Raw genomic sequence first — 20,875 nt, 5'->3', positions numbered from 1 at the left:
TATTAAATGACAAATTAACTGTGAGTTATTTCTTTAATAATGTCAAAAGTCTAAGAAACTATAGATTACTCTTGCATTTCATATTTTGCAAGTTTTTCCTAGTTACATATAATCAGTGATCCAGAGTGAATGTACTAAAATATAAAAATTGAGAGAAAGACTTTCAATTTCTTTAACAATAAGTAATCTTTTTGCTTGTCTTCAACCCTTGCTTTCTTTTATTCTATTCAATTTATTAATTTATATAGAAACCAGAGGCCTACGATTCTCCATTTCTCTTGTGTCCTTTATTTAGAATGGCGACGGCCGTATTTATAAAGGGATATCTGAAAGAAACTCATTCCTTTCATTAAACTGCTTTAATAGGAATAAACAGTTAGAGCGTTAGGGGATTCAACGATCGATACATTCATTACGTGCCACTTTATCAATGGGAGGTTTCTGAGACGCGCTAGGAAAAAAGTCCAGGGAAAGCAAAAACCATCTATACTTCGGTCGGAATAACTCCGATTCGGATTTTACAGCATGCGTGCAAATAGATGCGTAGATACCGGCCGCTCGTATCTATTTATAACGGCGACGGATCGCGGGGCAATTGACCGCGTGGCCTTGACTTCCTGTTGACCCAAGTGCCCCTAGGGAATTTTGGCGTACATCGTGGAATTTCTTACCATGATATTCGAATATCTCGTCTAACCATCTTTTTCGATACCATTTCACTCAGTATTTACAAAAAATATATATATAATTTTATACATCAAACAAATACATGTTATCTAATTATATAGTTATCAAATAATATTTTAATATACGTCCTAAGTTATCTAAAAAGTATTTTAAAAATAATCGTTCTTATATATCATATTCGTCCATTTATAGTCTCGGCGAATAAGACTGATAGTGGCTAAGAGTGACGCATGCGTGGAAACGACGATTTTTAATCAACATTGATACGGTCTTTTGGGACTATCACTTTCGGCCTTTTCATAGCGCGATCGACGAGTTCCCATGTGGTCCAACATACTTCCAGCAATTATCTACAAAAGCAAATAAAAAAAGTTAATATAATTTAAGAACACTATTCTCTTTCCAGAAGATCATCGTATACACAAAATTAAAATTTTATATATATGACAAAAATTAATTTTTCATTTTTTAATATTATCATATACATATATACATACATACATATATACATACATACATATATACATACATATATATATATATATATATAATATTATCATATACATATATATATACGGTCAAAGCGTTTCAATTATAGAAAATGCAAAGTGTAGCTATTGCAACGAGTATTGGCAACATATCTGTTTTCTAATGAAACGTTTTTATATTAGATTCTACATTTTATATTCTAGTATCAAATTTTTGTAATCACATGAAAGTATTTGCAAATGATACGATATTTAATATACTTAAATCTAATTAATTAGTACGTAAATACTATATCAAATACAATATCGTGTCAATACTTTTTGTAACCGTTATTGTAGATTGCTTACAGATTTCTTTCTCTCCATACCGAAATCGGGCGTATCGATTCTTCGCGAATAACTTTGTTTAGCTTACTTCAGTCTAAGTAGTTTTTTTCTGCAATCGGTAGGAAACCTGTTCGTACGAGGAACGGAATGTCTGAGTGGCTGCCGTCCTCTCATCTCCGTGCAATTCCACGCGTAGTAGAACGAGTCGACCAGGTGAGATCGTTCATTCTGCAAGAGACATTTTTGTTTCAGTCCCTTCCTCCTTCTCTGAAGGCGACTCGCCGTGGCAGGGCCCGTGAAATCGAAGATGGAAAATGGCCAGGCCAGGAAGGGAAAGTAACGGTACAAGGGAGGGCATAGTTAGCACTGAAAATGAAAAAAGGATAATAAATCCTGGGACAAACCCTAGTAATAAATCCTTGGACAAACAATATAAGTTGAATGTATCGACTGAGCTACCTCGATAGAAAAGTTACGATGTCATAAATATTCATTAGATGTTATGTATCAAGGTAAATGTGTAAGATTAGAAAGAATATACAAGAGAGACAAAGAGAGGTAGTTCGTAGGAGGTTGTGGAGGATGTCGAGAAATGAAGGCCAACGGCCTTGACCTTGTCCGTGACTTCGTCATGAATGAGAGAGAAAGAGAAGGAGAGATATAAGAAAAGACACCGTTCAAAACAAAGTGGCCTGCTTTCTTCAAAATCGAAGATGCTGTATAAGGTTGACAAGCAAGCAGGCAAGCAGGTAGACAGACAATCAGGCAGGCAAGCAAATTCAGGTAAACGGCCAGTCCATGGTAATGACTACATAAATCCCCAGGTCTTAACGCCTTGTAAGTGCTCTGTGGAATTTGGATTTAGAGGTAAAAGAATTATGTAGTTACCGATTTATCGGTCCTCGGTTTCGTTTGGACAACGAAGAGTACAATTAATTAAGATTTATACCATTATGCGAGACGAAGGGTCGATGCGTCATGTGTGCTAATAGTGAAACTAGTGTAAGTACCTACATGAATACATATTCTAATCTATGAGTTATATATCTTAAGAAAATGTAAAATTTATTGTTCGGCAACGAATTATTTATATACCGTTTCTTATATAACTAAAATGATTCGTATATGATTTATGGCTTTAAACGATTCATAATTTATATAAACGTATAATATTATATTTATTTCTTACTAAGAATGGCGTAGTTTTATGTTCGGGACACTTGACAATGGATTTCGAAGACACGTTATATGCATGCCTTTGGCACGGTTTGTATTTATTAGAGAAATCACAAAGTGATTGGTAAGTAGTACATTTTTAAGTAGTTATATCAAAGTGACTTATTACTCGTGCAAGTTGTACTGCTATGAATGGAAAGATTCTTGCAGTTTTTTCAAGGCTCTCGCGAAGTAAAAACGTATGTTCGGACATCTGTTCGACGTATATAAAGACAATATTGTCATTATCGAAAGTAACGTTTTGATAATACATGCTTTCTTGCCATTGTAGATCTGCATGATAAGTTTAGTAACAACATAATTGCTACACAAATCCGGTTTACAGATACTTTCTTCGTTACGATGTATTTTAGAAATTGCACACGATCGTATAATCATAACCTATCAATTCAATTTATATCGCTACGTAGTTGTGTAGGTGACGAAATAGGATATATGTACAAGACCGATCGAATCGAGTTTTCCAATTGCTACGCCACTGATCGAGAATCTAGGATTGGAAATGTAGAGGGCATCTGTGAGTAGTACGGAGCTATGGCCAACAGGCGGTAACCAGAAAGAGAATTTCGCTCCAACATCATAATAGAACGAAATAGTGAAGAGTGCAAGTGAAAGATCGATTGAAACTTCCATACGCGTTGCTTTCCCGATTGATCCACATCGAACGTTACCGTGGCGTTTGTCTAGGCAGCATCTTGATGAATGAGAAATGTCGATGACCGCAAAGGAAATTACCGCGATTTGCTGTTGAAAAGGGGGGAAAAAAGCTAGGGGAAAATCTCGTCTCCTGACCTCGAGGGAGTAGGAGAAGTGAGTGAGGTCGTTCCACGATCGATAACGCGAGTCTCTCGCGGAAAGGTGCGAAAGAAGCTCGTCGGGCATCAACGAAAGGGCCGAAAGAATCGATCTCTCATCCTATGAAAAGAAAGAGAGAGATCTTAATATCTACCGGTTTTTCTCCTTTAGTAAATGGTCGGTGAACAAGAAGAGAAGAGTCGGTCGGTACTCTATCTCAGGTAGATTTCTACATAAGAGGGCATATGGCACACATGTTTATTGCCGTATCGCGAAGGGTCGCGTATACGGGGGTGAGTATACCACCCGCCACTGTCTGTCGTCCGTTTTCTCTCTCTTCTTTTTTCATTCTCTTCCCTTGTATCGTGCTTCGTTATCGCTCTTCGTCTTTCGCGGGGCGCTGTTGCTAGCGGTCTCCGTCGAGCTTTCGCCACTCGTTCATTCGCATGCTTGCCAACTGCGCCACGCTGAAACTCATCAAGAAAACCGCGGTGATCATAGCCCTCTCTCCTCTACGTCATTCGTTTAGGCTGTAGTTTCCCTGTCTTTATTGGACGGACGATTGGTACATTGGTTATCTCTTTGTCGCGCTCAACGAACTCGTAAGATATCGCTTGTATACGTGCTGATACGTGAATGTGTGTTGAGTGGCGGTCGTGCAGACAGGTGCGGCCGCCGGAGCCCCACCGTTGGTGGTGGCGTGCATAGCGCCTCCAAGCGGCGACTCTCCTTAGTTTCGGGCAAGATGGGCGAACCTCGCCGGGCAGTAGCTTAGACTCTACCTACAAGACAACACATACACTAAATGTTTCCTAACCACAAGTAACAATTAATTGTACATTTATTTTATTTAAGGGAACACAAACTCTATTTTTGTAACATGCTGTATTAGTAGTGCTTCGTGGAATTTGTACGATATTAAAAAGGTGCGAGGCCACACGCGCGATATATAACGGACGAGAAGACGACGACGGAAAGTACGAAAAAAGATAGAAAGATTTTCGCGATAACTGGAAGATCTAAGTGCGAAAGAAGAATAAGAAGGAAAGAAAAACAAAGAGGAGGGATAAGGATAAAGGAAGAAGACGGTGTGATTGGGAAGATATACGAGCGAGGGATCGAAGATAAGGACTTAAGGAAGACAGTGACCGAAGCGACGAGGACAACGATAAAGGGAACAATTCCGACGAAGACGGCAACGACGTGGATAAGAACGATCGTACCGCAACAGCAACCACTATTGGTTGAAAACGACACCGAAGTAGGTGATAATCTCGCGTAGTCTCTCCTACTCGTTGTCTTAGTTCTCGGTGTAGCCTAACTGATTCTCTCGATGTGGTGCGTGTTTTAATAACGAATTACGACGTGGAGAAAAGTGTTCGACCGATAGTAGTAGTGAAGTGTATAAGCCGACACACCCTCTTGACACTCGACATCCGTCTCATATCGCCATCGGTTCAGGCTCTCTACCCCCTTCTTTCCTCATCTTTCTCGCTCTTCCTCACTCCATCCTTTGGCTACATTTACGTAGTACCGCGTGTACATTCGGTCATTGCAACAGAAAGCCGCACACACCACGTCCCTCTTTCTCTTTTTCTCTTCTCTCTCGTCTCAACCCCTCAGCTCACGTTTTCTCTTCCCTCTCTCTTTTTTTTTCTTTCCCTTTCTCTATCCAAATCGTCCTACCGTCTTCTTTTTCTTCTTTCTCTTCTCTTTGCTGCAAAGTGATGTATTGTTGCGCTTGTCGCATCGGGTTTTGTCGGTATTAAAACTATACCGACTGACTTTGACTTTATTGCTGTCCCTTCGCGTCCATAACCATACATACTGTACTTCATCCTAGGTTCTACCCCCTCCTCGACAACCCTCGTTCTACGAAGCGTCTCACCCACACTTATATTCATCATCTCTCTCTTCCTTCCTCACTCTTTTTCTGCCTCCGCTCCACCCCGGTTTATCGGCCGATCGGAGTGCAAATTCGTTTCGTGACCGTGCTGTGTTGGTTCTTTGCTTGCATCTGACCAGTGTCGAAGAGATATCGAAAATCCGCGGGTGACGCTGCTTTAACGGCCGGGCAACACCAGCCTGAAAAAACCAGCAACGAACTACAAGTACGAAATAAGAGAAGAGAGAGGAGACACACGCATTACCCGTAATAATAGGACAACGGCACAGCGTATCGTTTCGAGCGGGCGCCACGAGCGATAAGACCGCTAACATGTCCGTGAGAATGGAAAACGTAGCCGCGCCAAGGAAGCTCAACTACAAAATGATGGTAAGTCGAATGAAATCCAACAATATTTTTTGTCATTTTATTTCATATAATTCACTCGGGTTTTTAGTTATATTCGAGATCAATTCGTATCGGTCGGTTTTCCGCATCGAACCCTCCATGCTTCGCGTTCGTGTCGGTGTGCGTGCATATTTACTTGTGTGTACATGCTCTTGGAAAACGTAGCATTACCATGGGGACGGCCGATGGCCACGAACCTTGCGGAACCGGCGTAGTTTGACAGTTTGCCGCGGGGCGTCTGCTGCCCCACCCAGTCTCCTCTTTCTCTCCCCCACTTCAACTTCTCTCGGCCGTCTTCGCGTATTGCTTCTTTTCTTCCTTCCTTCCTTTTTTCTCTCCCTCGAGAGAGTCTATCGTGCTTTGTAACCGGGGAGAATTCGTCTGAAATAGTTTAGAATACGTTCATTTTGGTTGTTTTTTTTTTGCTTTCAATTATCGATGGAGTGTGGATTTTTATGCAAATTCATATTTTTGAGAAAATAATTAAGAAAATAGGAAGTAGATAGAAAACTGTTTTACTAGGTATATAATAATTGTTATAACTTTAGTATTATAAAAAGCACTATATGGATACTTTATATACTTTTATATATTATGTGCATTCTCTGCAATTTTGCGCTTTCAAATTTCCTGTAAATGCATGAAAATCCGCAATATCATTATTATTCAGTAAGTTGTGGATATTATACAAATTAAACACTATTAAAGAAAGAGAACCTAAGCAGAAATGTATTTTGTTTATCAAAACTGGTACTTCATTTTGGATATTTTATACATTTTTGCATTGCGTATGCATTCTACGTATTTTTGCATCGTTAAATTTTCCATAAATGCATAAAAATCCGCAGTCTCTGTCGATAGTATTTAAATAAATTACGAATGATCAACTTAATGGATCGAATTGACGATTGTCACGAGTAGGTACATACTAGTTGCCGGTAATACGTTAATGGCATTCATTGGAATAAATATATATTTCTATTACATGATTTTGTTGTTACAGTTTTTATTAATCTATTACTTTTATATTATTCTTTATAGTACTTGTAACACTTAGAATAGTTTAAATTGATCCTGAAAAATCAAGAATAAAGTGTTTCAAACCACATGGTCTCAGTAACATTTCCATTATATTATAGTCATGAATATCATTACTGTTATCATTTAGTACTATCTCCTCTGAAATGTAATCGGATAAATGTATTTAAAATATTATTCCTATTATTTTTTCTTATTAATTGAAAACGTTTAAAAATATATATTTCTCGTTGATCAAGATACTGTAAGATTTTTAATGGAACTACCATTTATCATTTTCATGATTTACCTTTACAGAAATGTCAAAATAAATGTTTTGGTATTTAGATAGTGCATGTGTCAGGTTCTTACTCTTATGTATACGGTCCTGGCATTCTGCGCAGGCTCTTGTCTCTTCCTGTTCTGTGTCTACTTTCAATTGCTCCGATTTTCGTGAAATTTTATATTTTTTACTACATTTAAAATACTTATTTTTCTGCTCATCGATATACGATAAATTCAATACAAAGTTAGAAATAACACATTGAATATACCAATTGCGATAAAAAGTGATAATTCTAGACAAGTAAACATCATTGAATGTTTTTTTTCGTTTGATTTATTGCTTAATAAAACTAATAGAAATGAGTAAGAATTCCATTTAAGGGAATTCTCGTATTTTTCATAATTTTGTTTTTGATTAATATTTTTATTGCTCTTCCTATGATCAACATTTTCATGAATGATAGTTACGAATTTGGGTGGAATATGAGATAAATAACTATATTTTGTTTGATATGTTATTTCTGAAATATGTTTGTCAATATTTAAAGAAATCTCAATTGCTTACTAATATAATATTTAGTTGCTTGTGAAAGCGACGTGGAGCCACTATCCGGAAGCATTCTTAATCTGCACATTGAAATTCGACCTAACGCTCGTCAGTGTAGCCAACCTCGTTGTATGCTTTTAGTGACACAACAATAACATTTTCGCATAGTTTTTAAACGCGTAATTATGATCGAAATTATTTTTATTTTGTAATATGACAACTGAATTTTAATAAGAAGTTGAAAATTTATATATTAATATTTTTTATCAATTTTTATTTAAAGTTCATATAATAATAAAAGTGTTAAGTGTAATCAGAGAATGTCATTTTATGATCAACAATATCGACAATTAATGTTTCACGTTGTTTCCAAGTTTGCTGATTGCTAATGTAGCCAATGTAAAGGTTATCGCATGGTAAATGTGTTTAAACGGATTGGTGTGCAAACAGCTGTTCTTTTCAGTGTTACCAACGGAAAATTGATACTTGAATATCATACTAACACAAACTAAAGTAACGTAGTGTATCGATATGCAGTTATTTTAACTTTCTTTTTTACTAAACAATTGCGTAAAATCCACGAATCTTCAAATATTAAGAAACAAAAAAGATTTTATTAATTTCAAATTCATATAGAACAGAGATTAAAGCATATTGAGAGTATATTAAGTCAAAATCGATAAATTCGCGGAGGTCAGTTGAACATAACCACGGTTTGTTATTCGCGTACTTTGAACTTCACAATCTGAAGTGAAGTGTTTAATTAACACATCAAATATTTTATCAAGATTACAGACGCCTATCTGTAACATATTTATAGCCAACAGTTCGTGCATTGTTTAGTGCATTTTTATGATCGTTTCTTTCTTTATCTTAATTGATATATCTATAGAAAATTTATCAGTTGCAAGAACACATCATTCATTAAATTTAAGGTTCTTATCAGATACAAATCTTTTTCAAACTCGCGGTATCTAAACTTAGATTTTTCCATTAAATTATTAAATTTTTAAATCTACAACCTATATTTAAATTTAAATCGTCTCATAGTTAATATTGCTTTTGACTTTATATTTATTCACTAAGCAATATATTAAAATAAAACACTTCAGGAGCTTCATATTATATTATTAATGACCCACACGTATAAATTACCGCGACCAAATACAAAGTTGTCATTTAGCACGAGCTAAGCGTGAAATTTATGGAGTAAGTTCGCATGCTTTTATCTTACCGGTTTTTATGGATGTAAAAGTTGCACATTGTACGTGTTTCACAAGAAATGCAGACATCTTTACGTTTAATTTCTTTTAATTACATGCAAAATTATTGATGCACATAGCAGAGGATTTTTTCGTATAAATAAATTCCTTCCTTTTTATCCAATTATTTATCATCTAATAGTCATTTAAACACAGTGAAAGGAAATATGATTTACTTATATAGGTTAAGTTTTTTAGTCAACAAATAGTTTTAATACTTCATACAAAGATAAGACTATTTGCAAACAAATGTAAAATATACCTGATACTTCTATTTATCGAAAAATGTCCTAAAAGTTACTTTGTGGTGAAGAGGAATATAAATATTACGTTAGGTTATAAAGCTAATACTGAAAATAATTAAAATGCTACGATATTATTAGCAGCAAAATGTAAGACTTAATGTTATCTGGATTTTCTAGAATAAAAAGAAGCAGCATTGCTGAATTATTTCTGTGGGAAATAGTTCATCCATAGATTTGTATAGATCCTGAGAGACTACATAAGGAACTATGTACATAATAATCAAGCAATTCATTGAAGATAATGCCTTCATAGTATGTCAGATGACATTGATTCATTCAAAATAAATAAATAAATAAATATATATATATACTAATATAACAATACTACCAAATTTCTATTTGAAATCATTAATCCAAAAAATTAGGAGCCATATTTATGAGGTGGAATAAAAGAATTATGTTGATACTAGAATCTTCAAACTTAATGATTTAAAAGGTTAAGTCTATCTCGTCAGATTTCTTATTGGTATGATTTATTTTACAAATTCCTAGGTTGTATCTATAAGAGACAGTTCAAGCTAATCATGAGATCTTCAAGCTTAATGATCTAGAAAGATATTCAATTTCGCTATCAGATTCTCTGCTCTAAGCCAAAGCAACTTTCGTTTGGCATCAATTGCTCGTGGGCCTCGATTGATCTCTTATTCGTTGAGAAACTGCTTGAACAAAATTTACCTAAATGTACGCAGTCTTATGGAACGAGAGCCAATGCCAGCCAACGAACTGTTCCATTTATATACGTAGAATTGACGATCCCTTACGCTGATTAGACTGGAATTAATGAATCATTTTGCAATATTAATGTGCTTGGAGGTGTAAGATTATTCGATTGTCGTTTATTAATCAACGATTGTAAGGAAATATTCAATTTTGCATTTTCGTTTATATTCAAAAAGCTTCTTTAGGCAGAATTCAATTGTTTCTTTACATTTCTATATCTATCCTTTTATATCTCTAGTTCTATAGCTGCATTTTTCCTGAATTTCGTATTTCTATATTTTCCTCATTATCATTTTTACAAGTCAATATATAGCAGACCAAAGTTATGTAGGCTCAGGGATTACCTGTACGTAACACAGATTTCGTATGTACATATATTATACATAAGATATATGCGGTTTTTGAAAATCGATAATTTCTAGTCTATGTTTATAGTACATTTCCATAAAATAAAATTTCAATATAAAAAGTATCATGTTACATGTTAGAAAAACAAAACGAATAAGAAACTAAAACGTGGAACAAAAAGTGCGAATGGCCTTTATATACGGGTCTTTACTTATACGTTTCTTACGTGTAACAATTTCTCCGTTGATCATAAAGTACTAAAAATAGTTGAAGATTGTCCAGTACGAGCGAACATTGAACGCTACCGATCGCTATAGCGTCACGTTTCATGATTGCCTTTGACCATGATTTAACGTGCATTCGCATGCATTATTATCTTACAACAATTGAAAATTATAATATATAATTATATATTCTCGAATTTTATGATTTCCCTAATATTTCTTTTTCATTATATAACATTTCTCATTTTTGATATGCAAAGGAATAGAAAGTTCGCTGCGTTCAGTTAAGCTTGCGAACGGTACTCGATGCTTTACCAAGTGCGTTTAGTCGATTGACGTTGAGAATTCATAACGATAATTGAACCGATTTGTTTCAATCGCGATTACATAGGCGAGTCATTCTCGTCGCGAGCCACGACCACTTCTGGCGATCGTGATGATTGATTGTTTCCATCGATCTGCGTGTCTCTGATGATTTCAGGAGTACTGTTAGCTCTGGTGTATCATTTTCGTCCATAGACGTATCTAAGAAGTATAGACCGCGAAGTTGAGAAAATGGGCCCCGTTGAAAAAGAGATAGAGATACATAACGAGGACTTCCTTTCCTTTTCTATGTGTTATAAAAAATATCTGCAACAGAAAGAAAGGGAGACTACGATAATAATATTTATTTTCTATCTTTTAACGAGGACTACGTTCTTCATAATGCACCAACGGTCTATATTTCTTATGTCTATGTTTTTCATGTTTTCAGTCACATAATCGTTTGCATTACGCGCGGTTACGCGAAGTCGAGAAGACCCGAACTCGTCGAATCGGCAAAGCTCGGGCGAAATCGACTACCCGAAAGCGTTCTATCATACGATACATAGATTTCTCAGAAAATAAACACTCAAAGATAAAAATCTTAAATTATATTACGAAACATATAGTTTATCGATACTCTTATTTGCCATTCCTGTAGTCTGGATATTTTCATTTTATTATTAGTGACATCCTATGAATTAATTCGAAATCATGGAAATCGATTGGAAAATAGCAATCAATGGTAATAAAAGCTTCCATAACAAATCATAATTTACCAGATCAGAAAAGGCGTTAACTAAGAAGTAAAATCGAGAAAAAAGAAGGAGGAGGAGAAAGCAACTGGACTGAAACAATAGAACAAATACATCTTCAGAACGATGAGATTCCATTTAGCGAAAACAAGACAAATAAAATTTGTCCACCTTTTTCCAGCTCGTAAACGAAAGACAAAGGCGAAAGTGTAGCCTGGTTATACCCAAAAACCAAGTTTTCTAGTCGACTGAAAGCTGGAAAAGAGGTGACAGAAATTCGCGTGTCGGTTTTGTGGAACGTTTGAAAAGAAAATACCGCCACGAAACGAAAGTTTCTCACTGTTAGGAGAGTTTCGCGTCGAAAAGCGGCTGGTGGGTGGATAAAAATTGCAAGCGACGGGAATATAAAAACGAACCGACGTGCAAAGGGAAGAAAGAGAGAGAGAGAGAGAGAAGAGTGGGGGAAGAACGCGAAGGCGAAGAGAGAAAGGGCCAGGTAGGGTGAAGAGAATAGACGCAGCAAAAGGATATCGATTATTTGTGGTTGCAGCGGCTGCAAGGCTCAGCTCCCTTCGCTGGAGCGCGAGGACGAACATCCGGAAATCTCGACGATGTGATACACTGAACCGAGATTAATCTCATTTTTGCCTTCCGGTTTTGAAATACTTCACAATCGAGTTATATGAACAAGGGTCTCCATGAACGGAGGGAAGAGGAATGTTGCTAGGGAAACGATACCGGCCTATGCCTATCAAAACTCCTTTCTTCTTTTTGTATTTTTATTTATTTATTTAGATTCTTGAATTCACCAACAATTTAATACTCATATTCATTCTGAATAGATTTATTCCTTGATTATATAATATATTTCCTACTTTAAGGTTATATATCGTTATACCTTATGCTTTTAATACAAGAGTTTAACGTAAGCATAGGAAGTGAATTAGTAAGCATAAATGCAAGAACATAATTTTCAATTACTATGAGAATGTTAAAATAGTTATTTTAAAACATATCTCATAAGGAATCCTATTTCTGGTCATATATACACAGGGTGGTTGATAACTGGTGGTACAAGCGGAAAGGGGGTGATTCTACGCGAAAAAAGAAGTCGAAAATATAGAATACAAGTTTTTCGTTTGAGCCTTTGTTTTCGAGAAAATCGACTTTGAATTTTCGCTACGGTACGCGTGCACTTTATCACGTCTCGTTATAACGGATCTCACTGTCGATTTTTAACAAAATTAAAAAAAAAAATTTTATTCTATATTTTCAACTTCTTCTTTCGCGTAGAACCACCCCCTTTCCGCTTTTACCACCAGTTACCAACCACCCTGTATAACACGATAATATCGATATTCTTAGTATTACAAGTTATTCCGCCAAATAATAATCTCGAGATAGTGAAAGTCATATCACTGAACTTAAGAATAGCGTCAAACTTAGAGCTCGTTATTATTAACATCCCAGCTTCTCCACGCTCAAAAGTCGTACTTTTGTCGAATTAGCAGAAAAAAGGTTGGCCAGAATTCGGTTGAAAGAAGAAATGTTCAGCGACGTCGTTGCCCGGCATCTTTGTCGGCTTGGTGGCCATGATTCCTTTTACCATTTGTCTCAATTTGCCTTCTGTTCCTTAGGGGCAGGCCAATTTCGTGATTACGTAATTACGGTGATTCCTGCGTCGGTCATAACTGACCAAGCTATACGGTTAATCGTCCCGGGGAACGCGTTACGCGGTCGCACAGCCACACGGTATAAAGATTGGAGGAGTCGCTAGCGTAAAATCGAAGGGCCTTGATTCGTCGATAGTGAAAGAGAAGAGCCGTCCTTTTTCCTTCGTTGAATCGAAGGATTCTCTTCTCGTCATGACGCTACGTAGTGATTGTATCTCCATCGAAAGACACCCTCGGGCGGTTTCGCTGCTTGGGAAACCTGCAACTAGCCATTTTTATGCTAAATAATTTGATTGCCTTTATCGCTCGCGCCTCTTAATGCCACCGATACCGCGTACATCTGACATTTTCTCGAGGATTCTCGCGCATACATACTTCAACGAGAATATCCTCTTTCATCTTTTCTACGAAGATTTTAGATTTACTGGCGACCATTTTTCAGGCAAGTCTTCTAAGAAATTTCTATACGATGATTAATAAGTAAACTGTGGGTGTTTATGCCATTTCATATTTTTCTGAATGTATTGCAACTAAATAAATGGAATAGAGATTCCTTCTATTCATGAAATATTGTCGATGTTTTATACCTTTTTTCATGTTATATGTATCCTGTTTATATCACACATTCATAGTGTGGTAATAAGAGAAATACAGCGGCGAACGCACAAATAGGGAAATAGTAGGGTAATGCTTACTCGTAAATTCATGTAATTGTATTATGAAAAGATTTATCTCTATAAATAAATGTATAGATATGGAAGCATAAGCTTTCAAATGTACATTTAACGTAATTAAATTGAGCATTAACGTTTGTGGGAATTTACGTTGAGAATAGATTGAAGATTCTTTGATTGGCCTCGTGCCAACTTTCCTGGCTATTGTTATTATTTGATTAAATTTATGAAACCAAAGAATACCGTCTTTAATAGAATGAACGCGTATAACTTGTAAAATTATGATTCTGACCGACTTGTAGCTCATTGTCCGTAATCCAATATTCTTCCCTTAGTATATTCTCAAAGAACTTAATTTTTATAAACAATTCAAAACCATTATGATGTGTACTTCTAACGAACAAGCGAAGGATAAGCAGATACTTTCTGTACACTTACTTAATTCTCATATTACATTTACATCGATGATCTTCGTCTTTTCAACTTTATTGAATTAAAATACCTTGACATATATTTAACTTTACATAGTTCATAATATGTAAATAGATTTTTCTCTACGTATGAAGAACAGAGTTTTGATGTATAGAATGTGTAGGATATTACACATATTCTTACTGGTAGTTTGATTTAAATATAAGTAATCGTATTTTTTTTTAATAATAAAAATATTTATATACGTAAATGTGCAAAATCGATCTAGAAACAAGCGGAACGGATAAGATAGAAAGTAGGAAATAGAAAAATAATAGACAAATAACAAAGAATTCTAAGGTTATTCTCTAAAAAGATATACAGAAGATGAAGAAGAAGAGAAGTAAGCGAAGGCAGACTCATCTCGTCGGAAATGAGTCACTTTGAAAATGATCTCTGCGGCTGTTTACATTAATGATGTGTCATTCTAATCTGTTCTTTGTATGCTTCATTTTGCTTCGGGCAAACTTATCGCATTCTATATATTATTATTCTGTTGGTTTTCATCCATGCAAATATCCCCGCGGTCTTGGGATACTCTAGACGTAAGAATTTTCCTAAAAGCGTCATTTAACCGTAGAGTTGCAGAGTGAACTACATATTTAAATGAAATACCTGTATAACGTACGCAAGTGAAAATACGAAATGATCGTGTCTAAAGTAGTGTACATATATCTCCGATGCTTAAATATCTAAGCACCTTTGAATACACAGAGCCAAAAATTAGCAAGTAATGAAATTGATTTCAATTAACTAATTTAATTATTATACGTCATAAATATTATTATTATTATTGTTGTTGTTGTAGTTTTTATTATACATATGTTCTTCTTAAATGAAATGTTATACTATTTAAAAATTACAAATCCTTCTCAGAAATTTAATTCAAATGTTGAAAAGTAGTTCTTAATGAACATTTATCGATTTAAACTATTATTAGGCAGATTAGGCAGATTATTAAATCAGGGAGATAATCTTGTAAACGTTGACACAGAGAAGGAGAAAGCTGTACGATAAAAATTGGCAGAACCCGACGGTTCTTTTTCTTCTTCCTTGATCGATAAATAGGGTGATGATAACGAAAGGGAAAGTTGGAGGTAACGAGTGTAACGATCAACGACTGAATCACTGACCTGACAAGGCAGCGGATGCGTGCAAAAGTTCATTTGTTGACATACCGCACGCATCTGATGGCTATACAGACCGTTAGACAAAAGTGGCCGACACTGAACGGAAAGTACACCCACGCGAATACGGTGTATGCGTGCAATAATCTTTGTCATTGTCTACTTACGCGCGGCTTTCTCGTGGCCGACGCGCACGGTCACCGAGAAAAAATTTCCTAGACAGGCAACGGTACCCGATGTCTGCGCGGAGTCAAGGTCGTACGATGTCCAGCGTTTCTTGCAAAATTCCTTGCTCGAAAAGCCTTGACTTTCTGAGGGTTTCTATTACCTAGACATATAACTGTAACCGCGTGTAACTTAGTAGTTTTTACTGTGTGACGACAAATAGAAATTCTTATATATCGATCGAAAGCAATTTTGAAAAATGTTAGTAGAAAAGGAACAAAAGTATAGGTAGAAAAGTCTTAAGTAGTTTCAAAAGGAACAGTAATAGTACATATAGAGGTGAAGTTCTGAACTTAGTATAGCAATAGTTTTATTTGTTTTGGTTTGTTAAATTTGTTATACGTAGTTCACTAAACTTAGACCCCTGAAGGATAAGATATTTTAGCAAGCGATACAAATATTTGGACAGATAATAAGCAATTGTTTGAAGCGGTACAGAGTTGCTTTATAGTTTTCTCTTCGACGTGGAATCGAGTAGTACTTTCACGTGTTTATTACGCATGTACAATTCAATCTAAGGTAGATACTTGTTTATTCTATTTTACACCTAAAATCCAGTTTTTAAGCAAGAATTAGGAAAGCGTTTCTAATCTTCAGAGATAAGAAATCGGAACTCGTATAGAAGTAAGTTTGTTATCTTCTATGGAATTGAAAAAAGATTTACAAATAATTTTTAGTAACAAAATAGTCTTCTTTAAAACATATGGATATTGAGAATAGTACTAGTTCCCATTCGTTAATCGCTAAAATTCTAAGTTCTATCCCATGACCTAGCTTGCCAGTTCAAGGTCATTAGCCTTGAATCGAATGTAATGTCAAGGTTCCTCATGCGCTGAATACTTTCATTAACTGTCTCGCCGGACTCGCGAACAAAAAAGAAACCATTAAGACAACCATCCTCATATTCTACTTTCCAGGTATCACAATATATATACATACAATACCTTCGCATCCTTCTCGTGTAATATCTTTGCAAATCTCACCGCTAAGCTGCTAAAATCCACGATCTCTTAAGTTCCCTACGTCTTCACGACCCCATTGAAAATCGTCTTTGTGACCGGTCTGTAGGAGCTTGGGCACGTTCTGGTCTCGTTCAGTATAGAGATAATTCATCATCTGGTTGGAGAGCAAGTTCAAGGAGACCTATAACGGGTTCGCCTAGCTCAAGGGAGAAAGAGAAAGACAGAGACATAGAGTTAAAGGAGGAAAAAATGAATTATAAAAAGAGAAAGAATAATATCAAGATGATTGGATTTCTATGGGTAAAGAGAGAGTCTCGCGTGAGCTCAATATATCGCGAACGTAGAACGCTCTGGCGCATATCTTTCGCGGACGATCTCATTGTTTCATGAGGTAAAGACACGGAAGCACGCGATCTCTGGCTAATAATACTTGCCGTCGGCCTAAACTCGGTTAAAGGGCGTCAGACTCGAGATGATCAGGTAGCCGGCTCCTGTCTTTATTTTCTTCTCCCTCTCTTTATTCTTTCTACCTTCATTTTTTCTAGTCCGTTACACATCGTCTTTTTGTCTGTCGTTTCATTCTAACGCATTTCTTCGGACTTTTAGAGAGTATGAAATTTTCATTGGAGCATGGGGAAATATTTTTATTGACTGATTTCTTGAGCAAGTTGAATTAAAAGAGAATTAGAGCTTGGTACAGTCGTCTTCTTTTTTCTTTCTAACTTCGACTCGTACTTTACTTCGTATTGTACTTACTAGTTGATTTCCTGTTTCGTGGTTGCTTGTACAACTTAACTTAAATTAACATAGAAAATTGATCAAATATCTGTACATTTAAAAAAAAAAAATGTCAAATAAGTCCTAAGGCCTGAGAAGTTCGATTCTCTTTACGAATACAACTCTTGGGCATGTCCAATAATTTATAGTTCACATTTAACCTCACGATAAATAATTTGATCGTGATAATAAAACCACGCTATTCCATATGAAACCATAGAATCGCGATCATGATGCTTGCCTCTCAAATGGCTAACGTATTATGCGTCTCACGTTTGCCATACGTGTGGTACGTGTACTAGACAGAGAAAGGGAAGAGAAGGCACGCAAAATGTCTTCTCTCTGGTGCGTGCACCTGCACAGATCGGCCGATGGATCGCTAGACTCGAGCCATAGATGTATGTACCGTGAAAAAGCGACACGAGAATCGTTCTTCCTTTTGCAGTCTCAACGACCGAGTTGGCCAGATGGAATCATCTATCGATATTTTTTTTCTCGTAGAAAGATAGGCTTCCGCGAATCGAACTGGGTTTAATTTCATCGATGAGAGGATCTCTTTTAGATAGTTCTTTTTTCGAGTACTTTTGAAAAAAAAGGATACAGGATACGATATTGTTTTCTTTCTTTCTCTGTCGATACATTCTTGTCAGCGATTGTAGATCGGAATGCTTTTGTAGGTGATCTAAATATCTAAAACAGGAAATTGGAGAAGTTGTATGTAGTAGTTAGTTATATCTATAAATTTAAACGTATCTATCTAGCTATATAGCATGGAATCTGTATAACTAAGTTTTTTATTTATTCAAAATTAATATCGCAGACGTTCTTAATTCGTTTCTTTGGAAAGAAACTTCTTTGAGTTAATTAATAATAAATAAACCGATCATACGATAAAACGTGAAACCCCTTTTTCAAAGAGTTCTATATCTTAAAATCACTATTTTAATATTTTATAATATTTTATATTCTATAATATTTTATTATTCTCTTTAAAGTAGAGGTTGAATTTTGCTAATAACTATCCTCCATTTCACATTTTTCCCCAAATTTTCTCTCGAAAGTTAATCGTCCATTATGCGTACCCCTATCGATATCGTTAAATTTTATTTCACTCAGAATCATTATAAAATTAGCATGGAACACGTCACACGCTTGAAAGTGCGAAAGGTTGTTGATTGTTCGTAGCAGAGTGGCAAACGTGGAAATTGACAGCTAATGAATATCAAAAAGATTTCGTAACGAAAGGTGGATTCCAATGCGAGAAATTTATCAACTTTCGTCAAATGTAACTCGGTTGCATATTTCAAGTGTAATTCGCTGATCAAACACAAGGAAAGATCCATGTCCTGGTGCCGCGTATGTAGGTCAGCTTGACGATATTGATGACGAACCATTAACTGACCATCTGCTTCGGAACATGTTAAATAAAACCGGATTTTGTCACCTTTTCTATGCCGATAAATTGTTTCCCTGTAATCTACCTTTATAAGCAAAGAAGTTCATCTTTCAACTTTTAGTAGCTTAATTTTTCTTGGTTAGATTCTTATTAATAATCTGATCTTTTTTTTTGTTAAATTAAAAATGCATTATACTTGGCATATAACTTATACAACGCTTTTCCCTCTCTATGAACTGTAACTGTATCTGCTACTTTATTTAATTTTCATTGGTCATATCTTCTATTTCCAAGTATTTTATTCTAGGAGTGCCAACCAATGATCCACTAATTGTCAACAGTATCCTTTTGGCGGCAATTAATTTGTTACAGTGTTTTATGGAAGTACTAGAGCTGGCTATGACGTTCTGCAATGTATATTAATGCATTTTGTACTATGCAATGCGTTCTTGCATATAGCTTATACTATAATAATCTACAATATAGTAACTTATAGTAGCAACTTACACGCCTCTGTATTAAAATTTAATTTAACAAGATATACGTTATTGGTTAAACGTGAAGACATAGTCAGATTATGGACAGATATTGGAAGCTTGTTCAGCTTATTCAGCTTTCCGCATTTTTATTTTCATAAAATGTTGAAAGCAATTTGTATTACAAAGGGCTTTGATCTTCTCTAATTAAGTTCTGAAGGATTTTAATAAGACTTACCTACATTGAACAGCAAAGAGAAAAACGCTGACTTTTTCTCAAATGATTTCACTCTTAAAAGGATGCTATTCTTATAAGCTAATTAATATCTTTAAAGAAAACTAATTATAAAGTTTCCCAATAATCATAAATCAGACAAGGAACAAGAGGTATCTACAAACTATAATATATCTAATTAGATTAATATCGTATGCCTTACGTGTCTTCTATCTCTGTGTCATTATATTCTACTATTGCATCATTCTATTGCCATATATCAATTTATATATAGAAATTATTAGTTCTTATTTCTTCCACCAGATCAAAGATGCTGCCCACAACAATAATTCTTTTCTGATGAGCAGTAAAGAATCCAGTTATAGAGGATTAATTTATTGCCACCATAACCCGGATCACCTGACCAAAGAAAGGAGATGATATGATGGTTTAGATTTGAAGTACGATATTTTCTTTCTTTAAATTTTCTTTGTGGCTCTCCAATGACCGGCTTAATTAGAACAACTCAAATACGATGAATCTCAGCGGCTATTACTGCAACAACAATTACTATATTTAAACGATCCAATCTAAACCTATGGCAATATATGGTGGTATTACGCTAGAATGTGATACTATTATAAATTATATAAAACTCGGACGGCAGTAAACGCGTTAAATTTATCAAATTTCTAAATTTCCACTTTACAAACTTCAAAATCAATAGATACTATTGCCGCTTTCCATCGAGTAATTCCGTCCATAAATCATAGGTTTCCTGTAATACATGCTCTTTAAAGGCCATAAATTTCTCGAATACGAACCGTAGAATGGATCTTTTCGAACATAATCCAATACGAGTAGTTAAAACTAGTGACGCGCAGAAGTTCGATCTACCTGGTGAAAATCCGTAGAATGCGTCTTAACGACACAAAATAATACTTTCTGCTTAATCGTTGGCGTACGTGCGCGTAACGCGCGCGCAGCGTGTTACGTATTTGTGGTATGCGAGCAATCATTCTATTCCGACCAGACCGAGTTCTGCGTCGGGTCTTGAATTATTACGTTAACGCGAGTGTAGCCGGAGCTTAAATGCTGCGCCGGCGTAATAACCGGCGACACGTGCATGAATCGGAACGTTTCTGAGTTGAAATTCCTGTTTCGGCCGTTGTAGATAATTGCATTTTGGAATAATAGAGACACGCCAGAGGTCGTTGTTGTTGATACATTTGAAAAGCGCGCCTCCGTAATTGACCGTGGTATGGTAAGATGTATATGACACGTTGTT

General features: G+C 35.7%; 1 protein-coding gene and 1 long non-coding RNA gene across 9 annotated transcripts in view; one reads left to right on the top strand and one right to left on the bottom strand.

The window, feature by feature from the left end:
- Positions 1-101: 101 nt before the first annotated feature.
- On the bottom strand, positions 102-4,085 carry LOC143302530 (uncharacterized). Of its 2 annotated transcripts, none has more exons than XR_013058111.1 (3): positions 2,692-4,085; positions 1,524-1,868; positions 102-1,037 (listed from the first exon to the last, which is right to left on the bottom strand). It is a non-coding gene; the product is annotated as an uncharacterized LOC143302530 (long non-coding RNA). The 2 variants fall into 2 exon arrangements; XR_013058112.1 differs by having other exon boundaries at positions 1,524-1,730.
- A 200-nt stretch (positions 4,086-4,285) lies between these two features.
- Positions 4,286-20,875, top strand: part of shep (RNA binding motif single stranded interacting protein alan shepard) — a 45,856-nt gene continuing 29,266 nt past the window's right edge. For 3 of the 7 annotated variants that reach the window (XM_033349398.2, XM_033349397.2, XM_033349394.2), the window contains exon 1: positions 4,291-5,808. In XM_033349398.2, the coding sequence (XP_033205289.1) occupies positions 5,752-5,808 (57 nt within the window). In that variant the 5' untranslated portion in view covers positions 4,291-5,751. Of the gene's footprint in view, positions 5,809-20,875 lie in introns of all 7 variants that reach the window. The other 4 variants (XM_033349395.2, XM_033349390.2, XM_033349392.2 and 1 more) reach the window with 3 other exon arrangements.

This window comes from Bombus vancouverensis, chromosome 3 (genome assembly GCF_051014615.1).
Source record: "Bombus vancouverensis nearcticus chromosome 3, iyBomVanc1_principal, whole genome shotgun sequence".
In the NCBI taxonomy this organism is placed as follows: Eukaryota; Metazoa; Arthropoda; class Insecta; order Hymenoptera; family Apidae; genus Bombus; species Bombus vancouverensis.
This window is presented reverse-complemented; position numbering and strand designations above follow the sequence as displayed.